The sequence below is a fragment of the Onychostoma macrolepis genome, chromosome 23 (genome assembly GCF_012432095.1).
Source record: "Onychostoma macrolepis isolate SWU-2019 chromosome 23, ASM1243209v1, whole genome shotgun sequence".
NCBI lineage: Eukaryota > Metazoa > Chordata > Actinopteri > Cypriniformes > Cyprinidae > Onychostoma > Onychostoma macrolepis.
Genome location: NC_081177.1, coordinates 2,635,500 through 2,662,999, shown reverse-complemented (window position 1 = coordinate 2,662,999; position 27,500 = coordinate 2,635,500). Strand labels below are relative to the sequence as shown.

The following is a 27,500-nucleotide window of genomic DNA, read 5'->3' as shown; positions in this document are numbered from 1 at the left end:
TTGTTTCATGTATTTTACTCTGTTTTCTGATTTTGAAACTAGTTTTTAGGTTCAACAAATCTTAATGAGTTCTTTAAAACTAAAATGTTAGTTTGAGTAAATCTGTCGGAAAACCGAATAGTAAATCTGTTAACAGAAGAAAACCAACCAACATTTTAATCTCATAATAGTTTAATCTAATAAATTCAGTAGTTATACAAATAGCTATATGATAGTGGGTCGTTAAAAACCAGTTCACTTCCATAGATAAACGGATAGTGAACAGCATTGTTGACTTTGAGACCTGCGTCTGCATCATGAACTATAACAATCCTTCTGTCAGCACGTCAGAGAGAGAGAAGACAAACCGTGATCACAGTGTGGCCAGGGGTTACATTTGACCTCTGACCTCTGACCTCTGACCGCTTCCACAGTGTTGTCTGGTGAGATGTTGTTGTGATGGTGATGTGTGTTTGACAGATGGACAGACCATCACACTCACTCACACACACACACACACACATGTCTGGTTTGCTGTCCCTGTGGGGACTCTCCATAGGCGTAATGCTTTTCTACTGTACAGACCGTATATTCTATTGCTCTACACCAACCCTACACCTAAACCTACCTCTTACAGGAAACTACAGGCATTTTTAGATTTTCAAAAAACTTAATTCTGTGTGATTTTATTAGCTTGTTTACCCGTGGAGACCTCAATTTAGGAGACACGAGTCCCCATGAGTCTGTGTGTATTCAGGTTTAAGTCCCCACTTGAATAGAAAAACAGGTATACACACACACACACTCCCTCACACACACACACACACACTCATGGTTTTTATACTGTACTTACTGTATGTGCTATTGCCCTACACCAACCCTACACCTAAACCTACCCCTTACAGGAGACTGTGCATTTCAACTTTCCCCAAAAAAACTCATTCTGTGTGATTTATAAGCATTTTGAAAAGTGGGGACATGGGTCAATGTCCTGAAGTCACCTTCACCTTGTAATACCTGCCATACCCTCGTCATTATACACATCTATGTCCTGACTTTTCACAAAACACACACACACACACACACAGACACACAGACCTGTGGCAGATCATGAATTAAAGTGATAATTCACCCAATGAAAAATTAAAAACCTGTCATCAGTTCCTCAATCTGAAGTTGTTTCAAATCTGTACGAGTTTCTTCTGTTGAACATGAAGGAAGATATTTTAAAGAATGTGGATTACCAAACAGTTGCTGGTCCCCATTGACTTCATTAGTGCAGAGAGTTAAAAAATAAAAACACACACATTCTTCAAAATATCTTCTTTTGTGTTCAGAAGATAAAGAAGAAAAAAGAGAGAAATTCATACAGGTTTGGTTGTAGTAAATTATAATTTTTCTTTTTAGGGTGAAGTGTCACTTTAATTAAAAGCCTTTTTGTAAATGTATGTATTTATTTATTTTCTGTTTATTTTTTATTATTGTTTTTCTTTATCTTTATTTATTTTTATTTTGGCTATTCACCTTTTAGTCCTTATTATTATTATTATCATTTTTAATATTCCTGTTTTTTAATATTCATCATCTGGTCTCTCGCACACACACACACACACATATACATATATATATATATATATTAATGCTGGGCAACGATTAATCGCGATTAATCGCATCCAAAATAAAAGTTTTTGTGTACATAATATATGTGTGTGTATTGTGTGTATTTATTATGTATATATGAATACACACCCATGTATGTATATATTTAAGAAAAATGTGTTATGTTTATATATTAAATATATTTATATATCATATAAATTATATTAATAAATATATACATGTAAATCTTTTCAAAATATATACTGTATGTGTGTGTCTTTATATACACATAATAAATATACACAGTACACACAGATATATTATATAAACAAAAACTTTTATTTTGGATGCGATTAATCGCGATTAATCTTTGCCCAGCACTAATATATATATATATATATATGAATAAAACATACAAAAATAATATAATTATATTTTTAGTTTATAATATTATTTAATTTATAAATTTAAATAAAATATATTAATGAATAAAAAGAGTTAAAAACTAATCACAAGACTTTTGTAGTTATTGAAAAGCTGAGAGACCAAAACATACTGATAAACCGCAGTTCTTCTAGTGATGCCAATAAAAAATATAGTTTTGCATCGGCGCTCTTGTGTGTCTGTGTGTTTGTTGAGCTGCTCTTGTGTGTTTTTGTGAGTCTTCACTTATTTAAGTGAGGATAAGGGGGGGTGGGTTGTGGTTGCCGTGGCTACACACCTGGATGACCTCATGCTTGGCGACAGCAGCGAGGGGAAGCAGAGTCCGTGGTGACCTCATCGCCAGATATCGCCGTGGAAACACTGATTCACCCTGTGAAAAACCAGACCCCCGAGAGCCGCTAAAGCAGCTGTAAACCTCACTGTCCACTCCTCACTTCCTCTAAATCTTTCTCCTCATAAACCTTTTACATGTTTCCTTCAGCATGACATCACCCTCGGCCCCTGCTGATGTCGTCATCCGGGGCTCCTGCCCGCGTCCGAGATTCGCTTTTTCCCTACGGGCCAACATTCGCCTCCTGGACCAGATTAACAGGAGCGCTTTTACTTTTACGAGGGCAGAGTTCGGTTTGATTTCTTACACCACCGTGATGTTGCAATAGTCACTTTTGGTAGTCAGTTCTCAGGGAAGCGACTCGTGTTGTCACTGGGATGTGATAGAAAGTGGCGTGTGCTGTGTAATTAGTTCATTTCCATCAGTTTGACATGTGGACTGATTGTGAAAGCGATTGGCTGGCGTTATCAGTTTGACGGGCTAATCGGCCAATCACAGCACACTGGAGGCATGGCCGACCCTCACGAGTGTTTTTATTGGTCCCTCAGAAACTTTATATGCTGTTCAACTAAAAAATAAGTGCTTTAAACACTCTTTTATTTTTGTATTGTGATTATATCTCTTGTTTTATTTAATTATATTCCTATACTAATTGTTTTTATGATGCACGTCTTTGGAAAATTTATGCTTTTTTTATGTGACACTAAGAAAAATGATCAGAACAAACAAAAACAGGGAGATTTTTGGCCCTTACATTGTAAATATCTAGAACATTTTTTGTTACTTCCGATGCCATTTTTCCATTCAAATTCTTGTTAATTTCTGGATTTTATTTTTTTTTTTTTTACTATTTATTATTTTTTATAGTATTGTTTTACAATTTTGACATGGTAAAATATATTTGCATCGGTAAAAACCGATTTATTTATATATAATTAATTACTAGTGGATGCGCTATACTTTTATTATTTAGAACATGACCAATATTTTATATATCTCCTCTCTAAACTGTTTCTCGAGCGCGTTCTCTCATCACCGCTGTGCGTGAATATGACGAATCACAACAACACTACGGAGACCCGATTAAAAACTAGGATTAAAGTCCAAAACCTGACTTGAAATAACATAACAAATTAAAGCGGGTCCATAAACAACAAAATAAATTCACACAGTCTCGTTAATTTGTTAATCAGATTATTCTTAAACAGACCTTATTGTCGATCATGGATCAGATCGATCCATCATGACAAACAGCGATTATATCTGTGCTGTTTAATGCATTTGAGACGTTGTGTTTTCCTCAGTGCATAACTGACATGTCACAGGTATATTTTTCATCTGTAAATGTTAGAAAGTTATGCAAACATATTCGTTTTGCTGTCAGGAGTGAACGAGCGCTGCATGCGCGCTAAACAGACGGAGCGCAATAATTCTGAGTAAAATATACATTTTGCTAAAATATTTGTTGTTGGACATTTAAATGTGTCATATATATAAGTGTGTTTTTATGATATATGTAAAGGGACTATTGTAATGGATAAATCAAATGTATTATTTATTTTCATATATATAAACTATAAAACCAGAGAGAAAGGCTGCATGGCTAGAAAAAAAAGTCAAATAATACTATGCGAGACAATGGTAATATCATATTGTTCCTATTGGTCAGTGTTAGAGGACACTGCTTTAGACCAGGTTAGTTTCCCAGCATGACTGATCTAGGCCTATGTTAAATTAAAGTGTAGAAAAACGTTTTGTCTGATCTCATGTAACAATCCTTTTTCATCTCCTTGTTGTTGAAAAGCATCAATAAAAAGAGTTAAATTGAATTAAAAGCCCTTTGTAGTTGTTAAAGAAAGAGAGACTGCTGTAGTATATTCATAACAGTATTTTTTGTTTGTGTTTTGTTTTTTTAACTTTCAATGTGTAATGTGAACTCTTGTGTTAAGGGCTTAAGTGTCATACGGCGTTGCTATGCATTTACTGCGGTGTTTTGTGTGGTTTTTATGCAGTGTTTTTTGTCTGGAAATGAATAAATGTAAATATTTTTCTGTTTCAGACGGAGGCCATGAAAGCTGCGTTGACGGAGCTTGGCCTCAATATAGTGGAGATGACGGATGAATCGGCCACGCTGGACGGAGGAGACGTCCTGTTCACAGGTACCACATTTTTGCTTATAATAACACCCTACGTGGAAGCATCAGCCAATCAAATCCCTGTGTGTACGGACAAACAGCCAATCACAGATGATCATCTACAAGAACATGTATGGTGGAGTCTGAAAGTCTAAGATCACTCGTAAAAAGGCTTCTGTTTTGCATTTATTTCTATTTTAATGCCATATTATGCATACAAATTTAAGCAGCAGGACGATTTTTTAAAAGTTACAAGCCACCGCCAGCATTTTTAATCATTTTCACAAAATTTTCATGGCCCCCAGAATATTTTGTTGTATTAATATCTGAACATGCAATATGTCAAAAGAAAGATCACAGCCTCTGCTTTTAAACAGCTTCATGCATTCTTTTTTTAACAGCACTTTCATAAAAGTTTCATAAAAAGCAACATTTTGATCAAAAAGCTGAGAAAATCAAATGTTTTGTCAAAGACTACACTGCTGTTCATAAGTTTGAGATTAGTAAGAATTTTAATGTTTTTTTTAAAGACGTTTCTTCCACTCAAGGCTGTATTTATTTGATCATAAATACAGAAAAAAACCTGTTATTTTGTGAAATATTATTGCAATTTAAAATGACAGTTTTCTATTTTAATATACTTTTAAAATATAATTTATTCCTGTGAAGCAAAGCTGAATTTTCAGCATCATTACTGCAGTCTTCAGTGTCACATGATCTTCAGAAATCATTCTAATATGCTGATTTGCTGCTCAAGAAACATTTCTGATTATTATCAATGTTGAAAACAGTTGTTCTGCACAATGTTTTGGGACTTGCGATACTTTTTTCAGGATTCTTTGATAAATAAAAATTTTAAAAGAACAGTGTTAATATATAGAGTACTGTTCAAAAGTTTGGGGTCAGTAAATGTTTTCTTTTTTTTTTTTTTTTAAGAAATTAATACTTTTATTCAGCAAGGATGTGTTAAATGGATAAAAAGTGATTGTAAAGTCTTATATTGTTAGAAAAGATTTCTATTTTGAATAAATGCTGTTCTTTTTAACTTTTTAATTCATCAAAGAATTAAAGAAAAAGTATCAGGTTCCAAAACAATATTAAGCGGCACAACAGTTTCAACACTGATAATAAATTCAGCATATTAGAACGATTTCTGAAGGATCATGTGACACTGAAGACTGGATTAATGATGAAGAAAATTCAGCACTGTGTCACAGAAATAAATTATATTTTAAAGTATATTAAAATAGGAAACCAATATTAGAAATGGCAATAATATTTCACAATATTACTGTTTTTTTCTGTATTTTTGATCAAATAAATACAGCCTTAATGAGCAGAAGAGACTCAATTTAAAAAACAAAAAAAAACCATTAAAAATCTTACTGATCCCAAGCTTTTGAATGGCAGTGTAAATCTGGATCAGATTTAGAATGATCAACAAAATATAGATGAAGTAGATCACTTCCATCACTTCATATGGTCCTAATGGCAGGAAAAGAGTTAACTATAAAATAACACTCATTCCTCTATGTTTACAATAAAACACAACTGCACTTAAACCGTTCTTTTCTAAAACCCGCAGCTGTGAATCAGCTTTGCTTGCTGTGGAAATGTACATTGTGTCTGGTTGGTTCCCTGAATTCAATGTGGGTCACCTTCAGCAGTGGCTGGAAAACTGCAGCCGTACACCTAATTGAGTCTGGAGACGTTAGGCTGGAGTCGTTCCCGGCCAGAAACATTTCTTTCTGGCGTCTTGAAGCTCGTATCTCCTGTGGTGAACGTTTAGTGGCTACTGTTCTGGATTCAGGCGTCACGTTCCACTGTTCACAGATCAGACCAGAATTACTGACACGCAAACTTAAACTGTTAGACCAGAACATGTGAGAAATTGATCTCAGATGACTATTTAAAGGAATCATAAAGTCATATGACTGGGAAAAGTCTCTTTATACAGCTGAACGTTGAAGCTTCTCACTGGCCTCAGATCAGAAGGTTCAGTGGCATCGAGGTAGAGTCGAACCCAGTGAACTCAGAGAGTCGTTAGGAAGCTTTAACTAATGTCCCTTTGCAAATTAGTTTGGTTTCCTTTCATCAGTGACGGATACTAGATACAATCCAAATTGTTGTCTGGAGCAGCACTCGTTAATGTGTGTGAGCTGATCAGTCGCTGCAGGTGAATGTAACGTGTGTCTGATGTTCAGGTAGAGAATTCTTTGTGGGATTATCCAAGAGGACCAACCAGAGAGGAGCGGAGATCCTGGCCGACGCTTTTAAGGTGAGTCTGATCCGTCTGTCTGTCTATATACGGTATATCTCTCTATCTGCCTGCCTGTCTATATCTCTCTATCTGCATGTCTGTCTATATATCTCTCTAGCCGTCTTGTTGGTGTAAACATCTGTCTACCCGTCTGTCTATATATCTGTCTGTCTGTCTATATATCTGTCTATCCGTCTGTCTGTCTATATATGTCTATCCATCTGTGTCTATATATCTGTTTTTCCGTCTGTGTCTATATATCTGTCTATCCATCTGTCTGTCTATATATCTGTCTGTCCTTCTGTCTGTTTATATATCTGTCTATCCATGTCTATATATCTGACTATCCTTCTGTCTATATATCTGTCTATCCTTCTGTATGTCTATATATCTGTCTATCCGTCTGTCTGTTTATATATCTGTCTATCCATGTCTATATATCTGTCTATCCTTCTGTATGTCTATATATCTGTCTGTCTGTCTGTCTGTCTATATATCTGTCTATCCGTCTGTCTGTCTATATATCTGTCTATCCATATGTTTGTCTATATATCTGTCTATCCATCTGTCTGTCTGTATATATGTCTATCCATCTGTCTGTCTGTCTATATATCTATCTTCTGTCTGTATGTGTCTATCCGTCTCTTTGTCTATATATATGTATATCCATCTGTTTATCTATCCATCTGTCCCTCTATTCGTCTGTCTATATATATATCTGTCTATCTGTCTGTCTATATATTTGCCTAGCCGTCTGTCTGTCTATATATGTTTATCCATCTGTCTATCCATTTTCTGTCTGTCTATATATCTGTATATCCGTCTGTCTATATATCTGCCTGCCTATATCTGTCTGTCTGTCTAAATATTTGTCTATCTGTCTGACCGTCTATATATCTATCCATCTATCTCTCTATCCATCTGTCTATCTGTCTGTCTGTCTATCTCCTTATCTATCTATCTGTCTTTTTACACTATCTTTATTACCCATCTGTCTATTTATCCATGTATCTGATTATCTTCTATGTATGCATGTTTGTTTGTCTGTCTGCCTGTTTCAGGGCATCTATCTCTCCGTCTGTCCATCTGTCTATCTGTCTGTCTGTCCTGTATATCTGTCTATCCTGTCTATCTATCTTTCCTCCTCTTGTCTTCATTCTCAGTCTCTCAGTGTTTAGTGTTGATCAGGTTATGTTTATCTTCTGCAGCGCTGCTTCTGCAGACCGAGAACCACGTCAGCCGCAGGCTTTGATTTCTGAATGAAAATCAAACGCCGGTCGTAAAAAAGGAACATTCTTTGCTAATGTCACAGATGCTTTTAACGTCACAAGTTCGTAACGAGCAGCAAACGAGCTCGAGGATGCCTGCAGCTCTTTATCATTCACATGCCGATGGTTTATGGAAACTTTTAACCAGCGCAAAGTCGCCCGGGTCGCTAAAGTGAAAGCAGAGCTGCTTTATCGAACGTGTTCATAGTACAACAGACAGCAGTGTTTGTAAATACATCCATACTTTCCACAAAAACATTCCCTTGTACTTTCCTCAAGAATCTCTGAGTGCATTTTCTCCTCCTTTCAAGGTCTGGAGTGCTTTAAGTGTCTTTTTCCAATAAGCGACCGTTTTTCCCCTTTGTTTACCCGCTGAGCCAATACGCTAGTAGTTTATTTGGAGGACACAATATTTTCATTCTGTTTTTATGACTGAATGTTTCTCCAGTCGGAGCCAAAATGCTTTTGTGCTGATGTGTGTCCCGACTGGACTCTGTTTTACAGGACTACGCCGTGTCCACGGTTCCTGTTCAGGACACATTGCATCTGAAGAGTTTCTGCAGCATGGCCGGACCCGGTCTCATCGCCATCGGATCCAGCGAAGCCGCGCAGAAAGCCCTGAAGGTATAAACACTCCTGAATGTGTCTGAAAAACAACACATGAGCTACAATTCACAGCAAACCCACAGGCATGACTGTAAACACTCGGTCAAAACACTTCATCTTCGGCCACATAAATTCAAAAGGACACAAATAATAGAGTTAAGAAGGAATTATAAACTGCAGATCATTGAAATATTGAATGCACATCCAATGTTATAACTGCCTTGAATTGATTTTTGCACAGGTTTTAATCACTAAAATGCTTGGATGTGCAACTCCAGGTGTCCTGCAGTCATGAAAACCTGGAAATATAGCAGTTGTTAAAAATTAGTGGATATTTTTCACATTTTTCATCTTATATAAATTAGTTATTATAAATGTAATCTCTATCAAATGCTTCTTAGAAATCCAAACGACTGGGAAAGTCGAGGATAGCATAATGCAGTTAGAAGAACTTGAATAATTAATATGTTATAAATGTACATTAAAGGTCATCTCTTATATTTTAGTAAGGCTGGATTTATTTGATCAAAAATGCACTAAAAATTGTGAAACATTTTTGCAATGTAAAACAGCTGTTTTCTATATGAATATCTGTTAAAATATAATTTATTCCTGTGATGCGCAGATGAATTTTCAGCATCATTACTCCAGTCTTCAGTGTCACATGATCCTTCAGAAATCATTCTAATATGCTGCTCAAGAAGCATTTCTGATTATTATCAATGTTGAAAACAGTTGTGCTTCCCAATATTTTTGTGGAAACCGTGATGCATTATATTTTTCAGGATTCAGAGATAAATAGAAAGTTCAAAAGAACAGCATTTATTTGAAACATTATAAACATGATTATGAAACATAAATATTAGAATGATTTCTGAAGGATCATGTGACACTGAAGACAGGAGTAATGATGCTGAAAATGCAGCTTTGATCACAGAAATAAATTACATTTCAACAGCTATTTTAAACTTTAATATTTCACAATTTTTACTGATTTTTTTTTTTTTTTTTGTCAAATAAATTCAGCCTCTGTGAGCAGAAGAGACTTCTTTCAAAAACATTAAGATACTTATAATATTCCAAACGTTTAAATATTCCCAGAGAGCAAATGCTTAAAAATGCATTAAACATTCCAGAATATGAATTTGGCTTGATAATGTGCAGTAAGAGCAGTGAACAGTTAAATGCGCTTCATTCCTCCAGCGTGCTGATCTCGGGGTCTAATGATAGCAGGCTGTTCTGTGATGCTGCTTCCTGCTCAGATTCAGATCAACAGTTGGCACTGGAATGCCTGGATTTTGTGGGATGAGGATAACTGAACTGCGCAAACATGAAAAACATTGTCATGGAAATCGGTTGCGCTGCGCCAAAGTTTCCTTATCGCTGCAGCCGCTTTATCTGTCCGTCTTTCTGTGTCGTTTTGGCTCATTCCCAGATTCCCAGCAGGGATTCAGCGTTTCCCCTCGTTTGCAGAGGGACTCGGATGCACAGAGTTTAATCACATGTGAACCCGGCCTGTGTCCATGCAGGAATTGTGATTTCAGGTGTTAAAGTTGGAATTGTTATGGAATATTTTTCCATACTTCATAATTGGAGAAAAGTCTAAATTTACAGAACCACAAATGAACAACCATATATACATACAGTGCCCTCCAAAAGTGGAGTCAAGACATTTACAAATATGATTAAAAGATGAATATGAGACAAAACTACAGAATGTCACATTTTATTATTGGGTGATTCAACACATAGATGTTTTACCAGCTGAGAAGTTCAGCACTTTTAGAGTTTCATCCCTGTGATCTGATGTGAGCATAAGTATTGGAACAGTTGCCTCACAGGTCTTTCTGAGTGATCAGCTGTGTCCTGTTGCATTAATTCTTCAGATATTAAAAGCAGGGAATGTGTCGATCAGTTATATCCATTACTTCTGCATTCGATGATGACACACACAAACCAGGATGAAGATGAGGGAGCTGACTTTGAAAGAAAAGCAAGCAATTTGGATGCTAAAAGAAAAGAGGAAGTCAATTAGAGCTCTAGCAAAAACAAAGGGCATGAAGAAATCAAGAGTTTGGAAACCACCAGCGACACCAGCAACCAACAACGACCTGATCAGCTGACAAAACAACAGTAGTTGATGACAGACAAATCATAAAAGCTGTGAAAATGAACCCTAAAAGACATGTCTGTAAAATCACCAACAACATCCAGAAAGCTGGGGTGATGCTCTGACAATCTACTGTCCTCAGGAGACTTTGACACAGAATTACAGATGCTACACAGCAAGATACAAACCTCTGACCAGCTCCAAAAATAGAAAGGCAAGATTAGAGTTTGCAAAAAAGCACAAAGGTGAGCCAGAAGATTTTTGGAACTGTGTTTATGGACCGATGAGAGAAAGATGAACCTTTACCTAAGTGATGGGAAAGCAAAAATGTGGAGAAAAAAAGGGAACTGCAAATGATCCCAAGCATACAGCCTCATCTGTAAAGCATGGTGGAGGTGGTGTCATGGCATGGGCATGCATGGCTGTCTCTGAACAGGCCCTCTCAACTTTACTGATCACTTAATGTATGATGACAGTAGCAGAATGAATTTGGAAGAGTACAAAACCATCTTGCCTACCAATATTCAAGAAAATGCCACCAGATTCATTGGGAAGTGCTTCATATTGCATCAGGACAATGACCCAAAACACCCTGCCAGTTCAGTGAATGAGTTTATAAGGGCAAAGAGATGGAAAGTCTTAGATTGCCCAAGTCAATCTCCAGATTTAAATCTGACTGAACCTGAATTTCAGAAGTCCCAATACTTCTGCTCACATCAATGAGTGGGATGAACTCTAAAAGTGCTGTTCTTTTTATTTGGTTAAACATGTATGTGTTGAAACGGCTAATAATAAAATGTGACATTCTGTAGTTTTGTCTCATATTCGTCTTTTCATCATATTTGCAAATGTCTTGACTCCACAGCCAACAGAACAATGTTGTCTTCACTGTTCCAATACTTTTGGAGGGCACTGTATATGTAATGAACACATGCTAATGATCTAGGATGCACTGAATGTAATCTACAATACTATTTGAAATGCATATAAAATCCATTTGAATTACACAGATTTAACATAAACTAATAAACTTAATGTGATGCATATTTGTCAGTCACACATAAATAAAAACAGGTCCGATTTCTGCACTCAAATAAATCATTTATAATCATCTATTTTTAATAATTTTGCATGAACTATTTGATTTTATTTAATTAATAATATATTTATATTTGTAATCATTTTATTTAATGCATTTAAAATATTTCCATATAATTTTATATGAATTTGGCATCAATTTGATTTTAATTAAATAATGATTTTTGTATTTGTTTTATTTGTTTTATATATTTTTATATATATTTTTTTAATTGTATTTAAATGATTGTGATATTCATATTAAATATATAATTTTTAATTTAAATATATAATTTTTAACTTAAATATTTAATTTTAGAATTATTTTATTTAAACATTTAATTTAATTCATTTTTATATTTTATTATTTTTACATTATTTTGTTTTTATTTTCATATTTAATCCCATAATTCAAAAGAAATTAAATATATATTTTATTTACTTATTCATAGAAAATGTTGTCTATTTTAGGATGCATTGTGACTGTAATTCAAAAATCGTACAAAAATATAGAAAAATATTTTTAAAAGTTTTGATTTATTTTTATTTAAATATATATATATATATATATATATATATGTGTGTGTGTGTGTGTAATATTATATTGTTTTAATAATATTTTTTAATGTATTCATTAATATAGTTTAGAATCTGTTCATTGTGAAAACGGTTACATTTATTCAGTTAAACAGTATGAACACGTCTTGCCATAAAATATGGCAATACCTGTGGAAAAAGCAATATTCAATTAGTTAAAATGTAGAATAAAACTAATTTCATAAATCTGAACTGCTTCATTTATGTACTGTATGACTGACAAATATGTATCACATTAAGTTTATTTGTTTGTTAAAACCGTATAATCCAAATGCATGGAAATTTTATATGCAATTCAGTTACATGAATCTTAAATTTAGGCCCAAGTATTTAATTTTTTCATGTAGAATGCATACTATTTCTCCCTTTACATTACAGAAAGAGTAAACACAGCATGCTATTCTGGACGTAAAAGAAGGGATTCTGGGTTGAATGCTGTCTTCGGGGTGGCGTCTCCCTCTGCTGGTGCCTCACTGCGTCACTCGGGGCATTTTTGAGTGATGACAACATTTTGGCAGCAGTGATGCTCGTGATTTTCTCCTCTGCGGTTGCAGCTTCATTCTCACTCTAAAATTAGAGATTTTAGGACGGTCATTTACAGACATTACAATCATTAGCTGCTAAACGCTTCATTGTGTGTTGCGGCAGCCTCGCTGTAATTACGCTTGATTTTATACGGCTGCAGATGAGCTTTAACGCAGATTTAATGTGTTCTGCTTTACTCATTAAAAGAGTCGCTCATTATAGATTACAGAGCAGTTAGACCGAACGCTGTGTGTGTGGTTATGAACACACAGTGTGTGTGTCATCCGTCAGAACAGATATGTGTTCAGACTTTTATTATTCAACAGGATTTAGTGCTGCAAAAACAAACTGACCAATCAGAGGCTCCGCTGCTCTCGATGAGGTCATCTAATACTTCTAGAATAAGTGTAGAACAGTTTAAAAGCCAAAAAATGAGGAAAGTTTCATAATCAACTAAAGTGTGTGTGTGTATATATTTATATATATTATAATACAATGATAATATATTAAGTATAATACAAAATAATAATAAATTATAACTATATTATTTATTAATATTATTAATACATTAATTTATCATTTTTAACACATTATTTAATTATTAATACATTAATTTACATTTAAGTCTTTCTTTCTTTCATGTAACTTACTTTAAAACTCCTAATATTTCTTAAATGGGCTGCATTTTGTGTTTTGCTCCTTAGTAGCATTTTATTGTTTCCCGAAGTCCACTTATGATGTTAGTTATTTTATTTTATTGTTTATTGCATTCTGTCAGCATCATATTGCAAATATAACTAAATGATATTGTTTGTATTGAGATTTTGTGTTGTATATGTCTGTGTGTGTAGATCATGCAGCAGATGAGCGATCATAAATATGATAAACTGACGCTTCCTGATGATTTGGCTGCAAACTGCATCTACATGAACCTGCCGGCTAAAGGAGACGTCCTGCTGCACTGCACACCTGAGGAGTTTCCCGAGAGTGCCAAGGTCACACACACACACACACACACACACACACACACACACACACACACTATATATATATATATATATATATATATATATATATACAGTGCCCACCACTAATATTGGCACCCTTGATAAATATGAGCAAAGGCGGCTGTGAAAATAAATCTGCATTGTTTATCCTTTCACTCAAAAAATTCACAAAATTCTAACCTATCATTGAAGTAAAACAATTGAAAGTGGGGAGAAAATCTCATGATGAAATAAATGTTTTCTCCAATGAATGTTGGCCACAGTTATTGGCACCCCTAGAAATTCTTATGAGTAAAATATCTCTGAAGTATATTCCCATTCATATATACATTTTTTAGCACACCAGGGTGACTAGGAGCATGAAATTGTCCAGCCATGACTTCCTGTTCCACAGGATTATAAATATGAGGAACACAAAGGCCAATTCCCTTAATCATCCATCACAAGGAGTAAAACCAAAGAATATAGTTCTGATGTGCAGCAAAAGATTGTTGAGCTTCACAAAATAGAAAGTGGCTGTAAGAAAAGAGTTAAAGCATTGAAAATCCCCATTTCCACCATCAGGGTAATAATTAAGAGGTTCCAATCAACTAAAGATGTTACAAATCTGCCTGGAAGAGGAAGTGTGTCTATATCGTCCTAATGCACGGTGAGGAGGAGAGTTTGAGCGGCCAAAGACTCTCCAAGGATCACAGCTGGAGAATTGCAGAGATTAGTTGAGTCTTGGAGTCAGAGAGCCTAAAAATATATATATATCAAACATCCCCTACATCAGCACATGTTGTTCGGGAGGGTTTCAAGAAAAATTCTCCTCATTCATCCAAAAACAAACTCCAGCATATTCAGTTGTCAGACATGACTGGAACTTCAAATTGCACTGGCTTCTATGGTCACATGAAACTGAAAAAAAGAGCTTTTTGGCAGCAAACCCAGCAGATGAGTTTAGTACAAACAGAGATAAAAAAGTACCCCATGTCCACGGTTAAATATACTGCTGTATTTTTGTTGTTGTGGCCTGTTTTTCTGCCAGAGGTCCTGAATATCTTGTTCAGATGCATAGCATCATGGATTCTATCAAATACCAACAGATAAAAATCAAAACCTGACTGCCTCTGTAAGAAATCTTCTAATGGACCGTGTTTGGATCTTCCACCAGGACAACAATCCAAAATAAACAGCAAAATAAACACAAAAATGGGTCACTGAGCACAGAATGAAGCTTCTGCCATGGCTGTCCCAGTCCTCTGACCTGAACCCTACAGAAAATGAGTGGAGTGAACTGAAGAGAAGAAGTACTAACATGGAGCTGTGAATCTGAAGGATCTGGAGAGATTCAGGATGAAGGAATGGTCTCTGATCTCTTATCAGGTGTTCTCCAAACTCTTTAGGCATTATAAGAGAAAACTCAGAGCTGTTATCTCGGGAAAAGGACGTTGCAATAATTGGGTGCCAATAATTGTGGCCAACATGAAGTAGAGAAAGCATTTATTTCACAATGAGATTTTCTCCCCACTTTCAATTGTTTTACTTCAATGATAGGTTAGCACTTTGTGAATTTTTTGAATGAAAGAAAAAAGAATAAACAATGCAGATTTATTTTCACAGCCGCCTTTGCTCATATTTACCAAGGGTGCCAATATTAGTGGAGGGCACTGTGTGTATGTGTGTATATATATATATATATATATATATAATCAGTAGTAATTAAAATACCAGTTATCTGAGCACATCATCAAATTTTGGTTTTTATTTGTATTTATCATGAATCATCATAATTCACTGCATAGCCCTACATAACATACATACCAAAACTTACAAATAAAAACAAATCTGTCTCATTTGATATAAATAACATAAATAAGTGACTTTTAAACTGTAGCTAATATTACTATAATAGTTATTACATTTACATTTAGTCATTTAGCAAACGCTTTTATCCAAAGCGACTTACAAATGAGGACAATAGAAGCAATCAACATCAACAAAAGAGCAATGATACGCAAGCGCTATAACAAGTCTCAGTTAGCTTAACGCAGTACACGTAGCAAGTTTTTGTTTTTAAATTATATAATAAATATATTGTAAAGATTTTGTGGACTCAGCTGCTGGGATTAAGTTGGGCAGGTTATTCCACCAGGAGGAAACATTTCATTTAAAAGTCTTTGAAAGTGATTTTGTGCCTCTTTGGGATGAACAATAAAGCGAAGTTCACTTGCAGAACGGAAGCTTCTAAAACCACATAAGTCTGAGGTAATGAATTTAGGTAAAGGGGTGCAGAGCCAGAGGTGGTTTGATCATCAAATCAGCTGATCATCAATCATAACTCCAAGGTTTCTGGCTGTTTTTGAAGGAGTTATGGTTGATGTGCTTAACTGGAGGGTGAAATTGTGATGAAACGATGGGTTTGCTGGAACCACAAGCAGTTCTGTCTTGGCAAGGTTGAGTTGAAGGTGATGGTCCTTCATCCAGCAAGAAATGTCTGTTAGACAAGCTGAGATGCGAGGAGCTATCGTTGGATCATCAGGATGGAATGAGAGGTAGAGTTGAGTTTCATCAGCATAGCAGTGAACCTAGTAATGCCATGTAGACAGAGAAGAGAAGTGGTCCAAGAACTGAGCCCTGAGGCACCCCAGTAGTTAAAATGTTGCGACTTGGACACCTCACCTCTCCAAGATACCTTGAGTTAAGACCTGTCTGCTGTTCCTGAGATGCCCTTTACCAATAGGTTTGACAGGGGGATCTGGTGGTTAACCGTGTCAAAAGCAGCAGACAGATCCAGCAAGATAAGTATTGAAGATTAGGAATCCGCTCTTGCAAGTCTTAGGGCTTCAACAACTGACAGCAAGGCAGTTTCGGTCGAGTGTCCACTTCTGAGACCAGACTGGTTGCTGTCCAGGAGGTTGTTCTGTTGTTCAACTTGGTTGAACACAGCTCGTTCAAGTGTTTTTACAATGAAAGGAAGAAGGGAAACCAGTCTGTAGTCCTCTAAAAGAGATGGGTTAAGGGTGGATTTCTTAAGTAGTGGGGTTATACGATAGGTTATGATAGTATGTTCTTTTAGCAGTGGAGACATTAGCAGAGAAGGAAGAGAGGAGTGACTGATACACATCATGGTCATTGGGATTTTTTGATTTGCGCCATACCCTTTCAGCAGCCCTGAGCTTAGAACGATGTTCGCGGAGAACATCAGACAGCCAAGGAGCAGAAGGGGAGGTACAGGCTGGCCTGGAAGACAGGGGCATACAGTGTCTAAACAACATGTAAGAGTGGAGCAGAAAGTATCAGTAGCACTGTTAGCATCAAAAGATGATAACTGTTTAGGGGGAGGAAGTGAAGATGAAACCATAGCAGATAGCCGGGAGGGTGAGAGTGAGCGTAGGTTATTATACCTAGGTACAGAGGCGTCATGCCCGTTCAAAGTGAGGGGGCACGTGCTCCCTCAGATTTTTGAGCCAAGTGGATTTTGAATGCAGCTTCCAAAAGACAAAAAATAGCCGATTAATATTTTCTATATTTAATACACTCACACCAGCGTGATTAGAACGTTCAGCGCGTCATATCATCAGCTGCTAAATTCAAATCTGCATTCGCTGGCTGGCACTGAGCCAGATACAGACACGTTTTTACAGCACTGTGCATTAAACCAATCACATACGATGCTGTTGAGCTTATGAATGCAATGACCAATCAGAGGCATTCAGATGAGTCATCGCTAAAATGCGGTGTTTTCTTCACTCGCTCACTGACTGAATACCTCTTTCTGGCGAATTCTCTCGTTAGAAACAACAAAGTGCAAATGTGTGTACGAATCTGTAAGATATTCATTTCACAGTGTAAATAGCTTCAGTGATTTTAATGGGAGTTTTTGAGAGTGCTTGAACTAGTCAGTAAAAATGTTCTTTGATAATGTAAACGTTCTTTGCTCTCTTTCAGTACAATCAGAATCAGAATTAGCTTTATTGCCAGGTATGTTTGCACATACAAGGAATTTGTTTTAATGACAGTAGCTCCACAGTGCGACAGAATGACAGCGACAGGAGAACACACAGATAATAAAAAAATAATGTACAAATGGACAATATGCAAAATAGCACAAACACAATATACAAAATAGACAATTCAGTATGTACAGGTATGTTAGGTGCAAATTTGAAATGTAATAAGTATGTGTTAAATAAAAAGTTTGATAGTGTTGTGTGTTTCATGTTTATTGTCAAGTGTTCATGAGATAGATAGCCTGAGGGAAGAAACTGTTCCTGTGCTGGTCGTTCTGGTGCTCAGAGCTCTGTAGCGTCGACCAGACGGCAGCAGCTCAAAGAGGGAGTGTGCTGGATGTGAGGGTCCAGAGTGATTTTACCAGCCCTTTGCTCACTCTGGATGAGTGCAGTTCTTGGAGAGCAGGGAGGGTTGTACCAATGATTCACTCAGCAGTCTGGACTACCCTCCGTAGTCTCCTGAGGTCAGATTTGGTAGCTGAGCTGAACCAGACAGTTACTGAAGTGCAGAGGACGGATTCAATGATGGCGGAGTAGAACTGTTTCAGCAATGAAAGTGTTATATAACAAAGTAACTAAACATATAATAAAATACCTAACTACATAATACTATTATTTTTAGAAATTGCAACAAAATTAAAAATAGAAATATAAACTTTTGAACTGCGGGTTTCGTCTGGTCAGAGGAGAACTGGCCCCCGACTGAGCCTGGTTTCTCTCAAGGTTTTTTTTTCTCCATTCTGTCACAGAGGGAGTTTTGGTTCCTTGCCGCTGTCGCCTCTGGCTTGCTCAGTTGGGGACACTTAATTTCTAGCGATTATTGCCGATTTGATTGCACAGATACTATTTAAACTAAACTGAGCTAGACAATGACATCTCTGAATTCAATAATGAAATGCCTTTAACTGAAAATTGAGTGTTTAATCTTATCATTATACATTACTGACACTCTATCCTCCAATTTGATACTGTTAAGTGCTTTGACACAATCTGTATTGTGAAAAGCGATATATAAATAAAGGTGACTTGACTTATGATAGCCTAACTTACAATGTTTTTATTCGCATGAATTTTCAATGTTAAATTCACATTAAATATAAAGTCAGTCGTATTAAAATATGTTATGGCATGACACCCATATCTGTTAATTAAGTAAACAGACTTTTTATGCATAGTTAGCCCAATAGATTACATTATTAGGTTACTTTGACCATCGCCCACTAGATCAACTAACATAATCTATAAAGGTGAGAATCAAGATATTTCATGGTATAGTTAATGCATTTGGGAATGTTTCGAATAAAAAGGAAAAAAATAAATAAAACATAAGTGCTGTTGTGGCTGCTGTGTGTCACATGAATCCCCCCCCCCCCGAACTCTTGCCCCCTCAGAAATAATGAGTGCATGATGCCCCTGCCTAGGTAGGCAGTTAATATAGCTAATATTACTATAATAGATACTAAAAAGAACTAAGAATAATATATGTAACTTGACTGAGATGTGTAATCATCTGGTGATCCAGTGATGTGTGTTTGAAGCTTGAGTGAGTGTAACACTGGTCTCTTTTTGCGCTCAAGCACGGTTTGTCTGGTGTTGGTGTTGATGTTGACGTCACACAGCGCTGTAATAGTTGAGCTGATTGTGTGAAACAGTAAGAGATCTTGCGGTTATTTTCAGACTTGTGTGCTGGAGGACTCTTAGGAAAACATGGCTGGGCTTTTGGAGGATCTCCATGCAATGACACACATCTCTTTATGAGGCTTTGTGAGATGATGTAATGTTGCTCTCGCAGCGTCTGAGATCTGCTCGCGCGTTTGGATGTTAACGTCATGAGCTCTGGATTACACAATGCTTCTGTGCATTCATTAAAATAATCATTTTAAACTGTGAATGAAGTTTACTGCATTGAATATTATCACATTTTTGAGAGCTTTACAGATAAAGAATAATTGGTTCATTCATGAAAACATTTACCTGGTAGAAGACAAAAAAGAGGGGAAATGTTTTTAAAAATGATTACATTTATTTGATTCTATTTTCTATTAAATATAATATTTTATATATAAATATTCATATTATTTGTGAAATAATATTTTATAATATAGTATATTATAGTAAAAGACAATTTAATGATGTGCTCGGAATTTTTATTTACATTTTATTCAGTAATTAATTTAATATTAAATATTATATGATATGATAGTATATTAATATAACACACATATATATATATATATATATATATATATATATATATATATATATATATATATATATTTGTTTGTTTGTTTGTTTGTTTTATTAATAATTTGCAATTACCAAAAATAAATCTAACTGGACTGAAATGTTTAATTATCCAATGATCCAATTTAATCATTTTTATACTATGTATAATTTTTATAATATATTATTTATATATTATTTATAGTATTTATCTGTTACAATATTTCACATAAAAGACACAATTTCATGATGTGTTCAGAACTTGATTTAAATTTAATTCAGTAATTAAATTAAAATTATATTATTTATATTTAATAATGCATTAATATTTATTTATTTATATTTATATATTTTTTTAAATAAAACCAAAAATACGAACATTTTAGTTTGAGCATTTGTTTATTTTAAAATGAATTCAGTCATTTATTTGATGATATATTATATTCATGAATACATTAATGTCTGCAGGTGTTTGAGAAGCTGAAGGATCACATGCTCATCCCAGTGTCCAATCAGGAGAAAGTGAAGGTGGACGGAGCGCTGACCTGCTGTTCGGTGCTCATTAACAAGAAGAAGAACATCTGAGCCACATGCAGAAACACTCAAATAAAATAAATCAGATTGTTTCATTTGAAGGGAAGACAATATAAAACTTAGTTCAGGTCTCAAACCTGTTGCTTTATAAAATGTGAGGAAAATAAAGTACATTTATTTTTTAACCAGCAACATTGTGGTCTTAGCTGGTTTAACTAGTCTCCAGACCATACTGACTAGTTTAACCGGCTTGGTCAGGATGGCCGTCCAGCTGTTGACTTTTTTTAAGCAACAGTCAGTGAGTTAAAACCATTACAATTTGGATTGTTATAAAATCTAATTTGCATGACAAAAATTGCCCTAAACCTCAAAATGTAGCTGCAAACTGCTAAAATCATCTGGATCCACTCAGAATCACTGAACTGAAAGTGTTTATCACATTTAACGTCCATCAATCCTCAAAAAAAGCCAGTTTTTAAACAATGAATGCTGATTTTGTGTTGCCTAGATAGCAGATCATCACGTTTATGAATAGATTTATAGAGCATTTGAACTGTATTTTCTGGAATAAATATCCGCAGACTGCGCAGATGTGATGTGAGAAATAAGCCATAGTCAAGTGCTTTTACTGAGTAATTGAAGCAAAAAATGTTTTTATAGATTGATTTTTAAGTACAATTTGTGTGTTCGTTTGTCCTGCAGTTGTGAAGGCAGAACTCAGATAATAAAAAATAAGTTCTAAGAACGTTTTGCTAACATTCTCATTAAGTTATAAAAAAAAAAAAAAAGGATTTTTTTTTTCTTGGTTATGTGAACGTTAGAGAAAATTACATTTGCAAACATTTTGGAAACTTTTTGAAAGTTCTCTGAAACGACTAAGTTGTAACGTTTAAAAAACATTGGATGATTAAAAACCAGATAACTCTGACCAAACGTTCTATTAACGTTTTGTTAACTTTAGGAGAACCTTGCCAGAACGTTCTTTGTTAGCTGGAAGTGTTTAGCCTAGTATGTAGCGCATATTGAATTATTGTGTGTTAACCTGAAAAAGAGGCAGATGTTGACAATCACCGTTGATATTAGTTGGTTGCCGTTACAGGAAATAGAAGGTCAGTTGCAGTGCAATGCATTGTGGGATACAGTATTGCAGATGTTGCAGGTATTCCATGCATGCAGAACATTTGCAGACTATGCAATCTTTACATACTGCAGAAATAGAGTAGTATTCTAGTCGATTCAAACATAGTCACGGTTTCCCTATCCTCAGGTGCTGATTGGACATCATTCCTCACTGTGACGTCGATATAAACTGTGATGTCCAATCTGAAGTTTGCCAACATCTATGTAATTAAACAGCACACCAGTATTGGTGCATGCTACCTTGACACCACTGACAACTTGTTGCATTAGTGTAGTGTTAGCACCATTAACAACAATAACTCATTGGCATCATACATTTAAAACCTGCTGTGGTTGGAGCTTCACTCTTCACAACTTTACGTTAACTAAATGTTAGAAAATCGTAAAATTGTCCAGTGCAATGAATTATGGGTAATATTAGCTGAACAATCAAGCATAGATGCATCGTATGATGATTTGGGACACTTGCTTTAATTGTAAACAATTTGGAATGGAAGTTTTTATGTTTCCGGTGGGTTTTCTGTGGAAGATTGTTTCCACCACAGGATAAAAAAAAAATAAAAAGGGAATTGCATCCTTTTATATCCTAATTCTTTTTTCTCACAATTCTGAGTTTATATCTCACAATTCAGACTTTTTTTTACTCGCAATTCTGAGAAAAATTTCAAAATTGTGACACAATTGTGAGAGATAAAGTCAGAATTGTGAGATATAAAGTCGCAATTTTAAAAAAAAAATAATTAACTTCATTTTGTAGAAGAAACAAAAAAGAAACAGAATTGCAAGACAAACTCAAAATTGCAAGAAAGTACAAATTCTGAGTTTATTTTTGCAATTACTTTTCCCCCTCATAATTTCCCTCTTTTTTCCCTCTTTATCCCCTCCCCCATTGCGATTTTTTTTTTTTTTTTTTTTTTTATGGAAAAAAAAAAAAAGAGAGAGAAAAATGTAGGATAAAATATGAGAAAAAAGTTTGAATTGTGAGGGGAAAATTCACATTTACCAATTTTATTATTTTTTTTGGCGGGAACAGGCTTCCATAGTGTGACAGTTAAACCGACAGCTCCTCGGTCACATCTCACGTTTCAGTTTAACGCTTTTCACGTTAAGTGTTGTGGGTCATTCCACCGAATGGGTGCCATTTGCTTACAAAACTCTTTTCTTTTCTTTTTAAGTGGAAGATGGATGCATTTTTCTCAGTCCTGTTACCAAAACTCTAATGTATTTTAAAAAGCATGTTTAAAATTATGTCAACAAATTCCATCATTTCCCCCTCACGCAGGTGTTTATTTTAAAGAAATTGTTGGTTTCATGGTCAAAAAACATTATTTTTATCATAAAAAGTCACTATTTATCTACACAAAGTGTATTTTTCTAAAGTACACAAACCCATTTTTTTTATTTTAAAGGCGACTCAAACCTCAAGCTTATCAATTTTCTATAATGCAATTTATTAAACAATAGGATAAATTATGGACCAAACTTAATTTAAAAAAATAGTGCTTTAACTTTATTTTTTAAAGAAAAAACTATTTAGTAACAGGAATGAAACTGGTAACAAGGAGGAGTATTCATTATATTAGTATACAGGTTTGACTACACATGTGAGATGTTAATGATTGAACATTGACGAGTGAGCTGACCTCGCTGCTGAAAAAGGCCAAATCATGTTTCTATTTAAATCTAGTGGTCTGCAGAGGGGAATGTGTTCGGGTAACAGGACTGAGTGAAAAACAGGGGACACAGTTAGATTAATGTGCTTGCTTAATATTAAAATGTATTTATAGTTCATTTTTATGCATGTTTGTACCTATAATGTCCTGGGGACACAAATGGTGCCCATTCGGTGGATTGGCCCTTTTAGGATGCTCCGAACTGAAGGGACGGCGTTACTCTGTCAGTTTATTTCACCTCTTAAAAAAAAAAAAATGAAGATTTAAAGCTCAGAGACATGGGCTTGCGCCTATAAAACAGGATTTAGAGATGTCCCAACACTTTTACGATGTCGACAGATAAACATCAGAATTATAGGCCACGATGAAAGCGCAGCTGTCTTTCTTTTATATATCTATCTCATTCTTCGTCTCCTAGATGCTTTGCAAAAGACGTTATCATTATTTCTCTGCCAGAAAGACACTTGTAAAATATCCTGCAGTTGTCGTGAGTCCCACTGTATGATATCATAAACGCTGTTTATTAGCCATCTGCTCATCCAGAAAGAATTTCGTGTTTCATCATGAACTTCAATTCACCCTGAGTTTTCTCTGTTATCATCTCACCAAATTCATGCTGAAATCCGTCATCATCCTAAAATAAGAAAGCAACTCAGGTCTTTGGGATTCTGCAGCCTGCAGTATTTTCTTTCTACTCTTGTATTTTCTAAAAAGTAAATGATTGTCAAGGCGATGTACACTGGACTGGTCGATCAGAGATAGATGTGACTCAGGATTTTTAGATGTGATTTGTAGCCTATGTGCCATAATTTCTTTAACACTGTGTCTTTGCTCTTTGTAATGATTTTAAATAAAACAGCTTGTGAATGCGTGTTTTGTTATTATTTTGTGGTCGTTGTGACTGATGTTGAAAATAAAGTGTAGGGCCTAGTACTTGAATGCACTACAAAATAATTCAATATTAGAAAGTACACAAGTAGTGCATTCTTATTTTTGTGCTAAATAAAATTGGACAAGTTATATACTATAAATATGCTAATTAAAAGTATATTTCTACTTAAGTCAAGTCATCTTTATTTATAAAGCGCTTTTAACAATACAGATTGTGTCAAAGCACTTAACAGTATCAAATTGGAGGATAGAGTGTCAGTAATATATAATGATAAGATTAAACACTTAAGTGCAATCGCAAAAGTATACGATGATTTTTTCCACTCAATTTCTCTACAAAACGATTAATTTACTAGCTTAACTAATTAATTAACTCTAGCACTCTAATTCTATTCTTTAAAAAAAAAAAAGCTTTTCTAATGTTTTCTATTTATTTATTATACAATTAACAAAAGCAAAAAGGCCTCTAATACTAGCTTGCTCTATTCTTATTCTATTCTATCTGTTTTCGATTTTATTATATAATTAAAAAAAAAAAAACCTTGCTATGTGTACTGCGTTAAGCTAACCGAGACTTGTTATAGCACTTGCTTAACATTGCTCTGTTGATTGCTAGCATTGTCCTCATTTGTTAGTCGCTTTGGATGCCTCATCAGGTCATCACAAATGACTGTGATTGGTCCGATCTGACGCGCGCTGAGAAATGTAACTGGTAACACGTGACATCGGGCGTCTACGTCAGCCGCGGTTCTGAATCCTGATACTAACGAAAATAATATTTTTAATAGCTCTTCGTTTGAAAACACGCAGTTTAAAAATACAATTTAATTATCGTTTATGCAAATCGTTGTAGGTTTTATTTCTGTGGTTTACGCTCCGCCTGCGCCTACGTCATCAGCGCGCGCCGAATTCAACATGGCGAGTGTTGTTTAGTTGTTATTGATCTGCGGTTCCGAATAAACCCACAATCATTGAATCCGGCAGCCTTCTCTCATCTTTGTCCACCATGAGCGATGAGAAGCAAACAGAGGGTCGTAATTTCTTCATGGGTTATGATGATCTGAGCGACAGCAGCAGTGACTCGGACAGCCGTGAGTCCGGTGTGAAGAGCCGAAGCGAACCGGAGCCCTCCGGATCTTCTGAAGCACAGAGCCGCAAACGAGCCGCCGCCGAGCCGCTGCCCAAACCCGACGATCTGTTCCGATCCGTCAGCAAACCCACGTTCCTCTACAACCCGCTGAATAAAGTCATCGACTGGGACAGAAGAGCCGTCAAAGCGCCAGAAGAGGTCAGTCTCTCACTCTCATTATTCCGTTATTATACAATATCTGTGACCTGTTCTGGCAAAATGAGCAAATTTGCAAAAATTAGTTATTTTTATTTTCACATTCTCCGTTGAAAGACCTTCAAAATGAGAGAGGATTTGTTGGAATCTCACCTGTTTGAAGTCGACAAAGTCAGCAAAGTAACTAATGAGCAAAAGTTTTCTAAAGGCTTTAAAGCAAAATCACCATCGTTTCATCCACTTTCTTTCTTAATATTAATTACTGTATTAATAATCACAATATAGCATTTTTTTAAAATTAAAAATAAGAACAGATGCAAAAAACAACAACAGTGCAACAAATATAAGAATGAAACAATAGGCCTAGTGCATTACTTTTTTCATTTTACATCTAATCAAAAGCATTCAAGTAAGAAAAACAAATAATCAAATGTGAAAATCAATTCAGTGTGTTCATTGCAAATAAATTATTAAAACTACAAAAGCAGTTCAGTCAAGAGCATTGATTTTTGTTTTATTGTTAGAGACAGACGGGCCTTACTGTACTGCACGGATCTAATATAATGTTACACATCAGATGTTTTTCCCAGACGTTCACTTAAGACACAACAGATTATGTTTGTGTGAATAGCTTACTTAAATACTGTAATTCTGTGTAGTATGTGACAAAATCATACGGTCTTATGAAATACAAACCAGAAGACAATGAGTGCCATTCTGAAAAGGGGCGGGGCTATGTGAGGTCTATAATAAGTACATCTGTTTAATTAATGGAATTATTAAAGCTGCAGTCCATAAGTTTTGCCTCTTTGTCGCCATCTCTGTTTGAAAACCTGGAATTGCAGCTGTGTGCGGAATTATGTTCCGTGCGCGGGGCTGTGCTCCGGCAGAGTATGTGTGTCAGTCACACACCGGTGTGGATACTGTACTTCATAATCACAGATTCTAGCTTACATCTTGGAATATATGACCCACATAAGAGTTTTCACCGGATATTATCATCTGAACAAGTAAGTAACAAGTCTGCCATGTTTGTTCTGACCAACTGAGGAAAAAAGCATTACCATAAATCGCGCTACCAATGGTGATTAAATCTAAAGATCGGTTAGCTCATATCACATCAAACCGTGCAAAGTATTATTATTGTTATACTTTATTCTCAAATTATTAATGTTAACAACATCAGCATTGCGTGACTATGAGTATAGTGTGTATTAGCGTGTAGATTTCAATTGCTGTACAGTCTAATCTCTAATTGTCATACCATTCGAATTTCATATTAAGAAATTCTTTTAACCCAAAAAGCAAATTATTCTCCCTTCGAACTGAATACAAATCTTGTGTAATCCCAGGCTATCTGTAATCAGAAGCACATTTAAAACTGAAATATAATTTCATTTCATTCACATGTGTTTCATAAACACATAATCCTTACTGGATTACAATCCACCATCAAAATGATACATTTAATTATTCTAGCTGCTGTGAGGAAAGGCTATAAACGAACCTCCACCTGCAGGATCCTCACATTTACAGACGTGACGTAATGACGCAGTGCCATGCTCGAATTTCCCACGAAAACCTACCCGTACCACTCAAATTAGAAAACATTATTATAAGCTAAGCGTTGTGAATCGGGCTAAAGGAAGGTGATTGTTTTGAACACTGGCTGGTTATGTACTTGCTCAAATATTGATTTCGGATCATTTTTAACCAAAAAAAGTTACGGATTGCAGCTTTAAATAATGCAATCTAAAAATAATACTACTATTATAATTTTATTTGTTAAAGTGGTTAATAATTATTATAATTTAAATTATT

The 27,500-nt window shown here is 35.3% G+C and overlaps 2 protein-coding genes across 3 annotated transcripts in view; both read left to right on the top strand.

Moving 5' to 3' along the window:
* Window positions 1–24,387, top strand: part of ddah1 (dimethylarginine dimethylaminohydrolase 1) — an 82,394-nt gene extending 58,007 nt beyond the window's left edge. For both annotated transcript variants that reach the window (XM_058764430.1, XM_058764429.1), the window contains exons 2-6: window positions 4,413–4,512; window positions 6,693–6,766; window positions 8,521–8,640; window positions 13,783–13,926; window positions 20,625–24,387. In XM_058764430.1, coding sequence (XP_058620413.1) covers window positions 4,422–4,512; window positions 6,693–6,766; window positions 8,521–8,640; window positions 13,783–13,926; window positions 20,625–20,741 — 546 coding nt within the window. In that variant the 5' untranslated portion in view covers window positions 4,413–4,421 and the 3' untranslated portion in view covers window positions 20,742–24,387. The remainder of the gene's footprint in view (window positions 1–4,412; window positions 4,513–6,692; window positions 6,767–8,520; window positions 8,641–13,782; window positions 13,927–20,624) is intronic.
* Window positions 24,388–25,268: 881 nt separating this feature from the next.
* The window catches only part of c23h1orf52 (chromosome 23 C1orf52 homolog), a 6,137-nt gene continuing 3,905 nt past the window's right edge, over window positions 25,269–27,500 (top strand). The window contains exon 1 of the mRNA XM_058762298.1: window positions 25,269–25,682. Within this exon, the coding sequence (XP_058618281.1) occupies window positions 25,401–25,682 (282 nt within the window). The 5' untranslated portion in view covers window positions 25,269–25,400. The remainder of the gene's footprint in view (window positions 25,683–27,500) is intronic.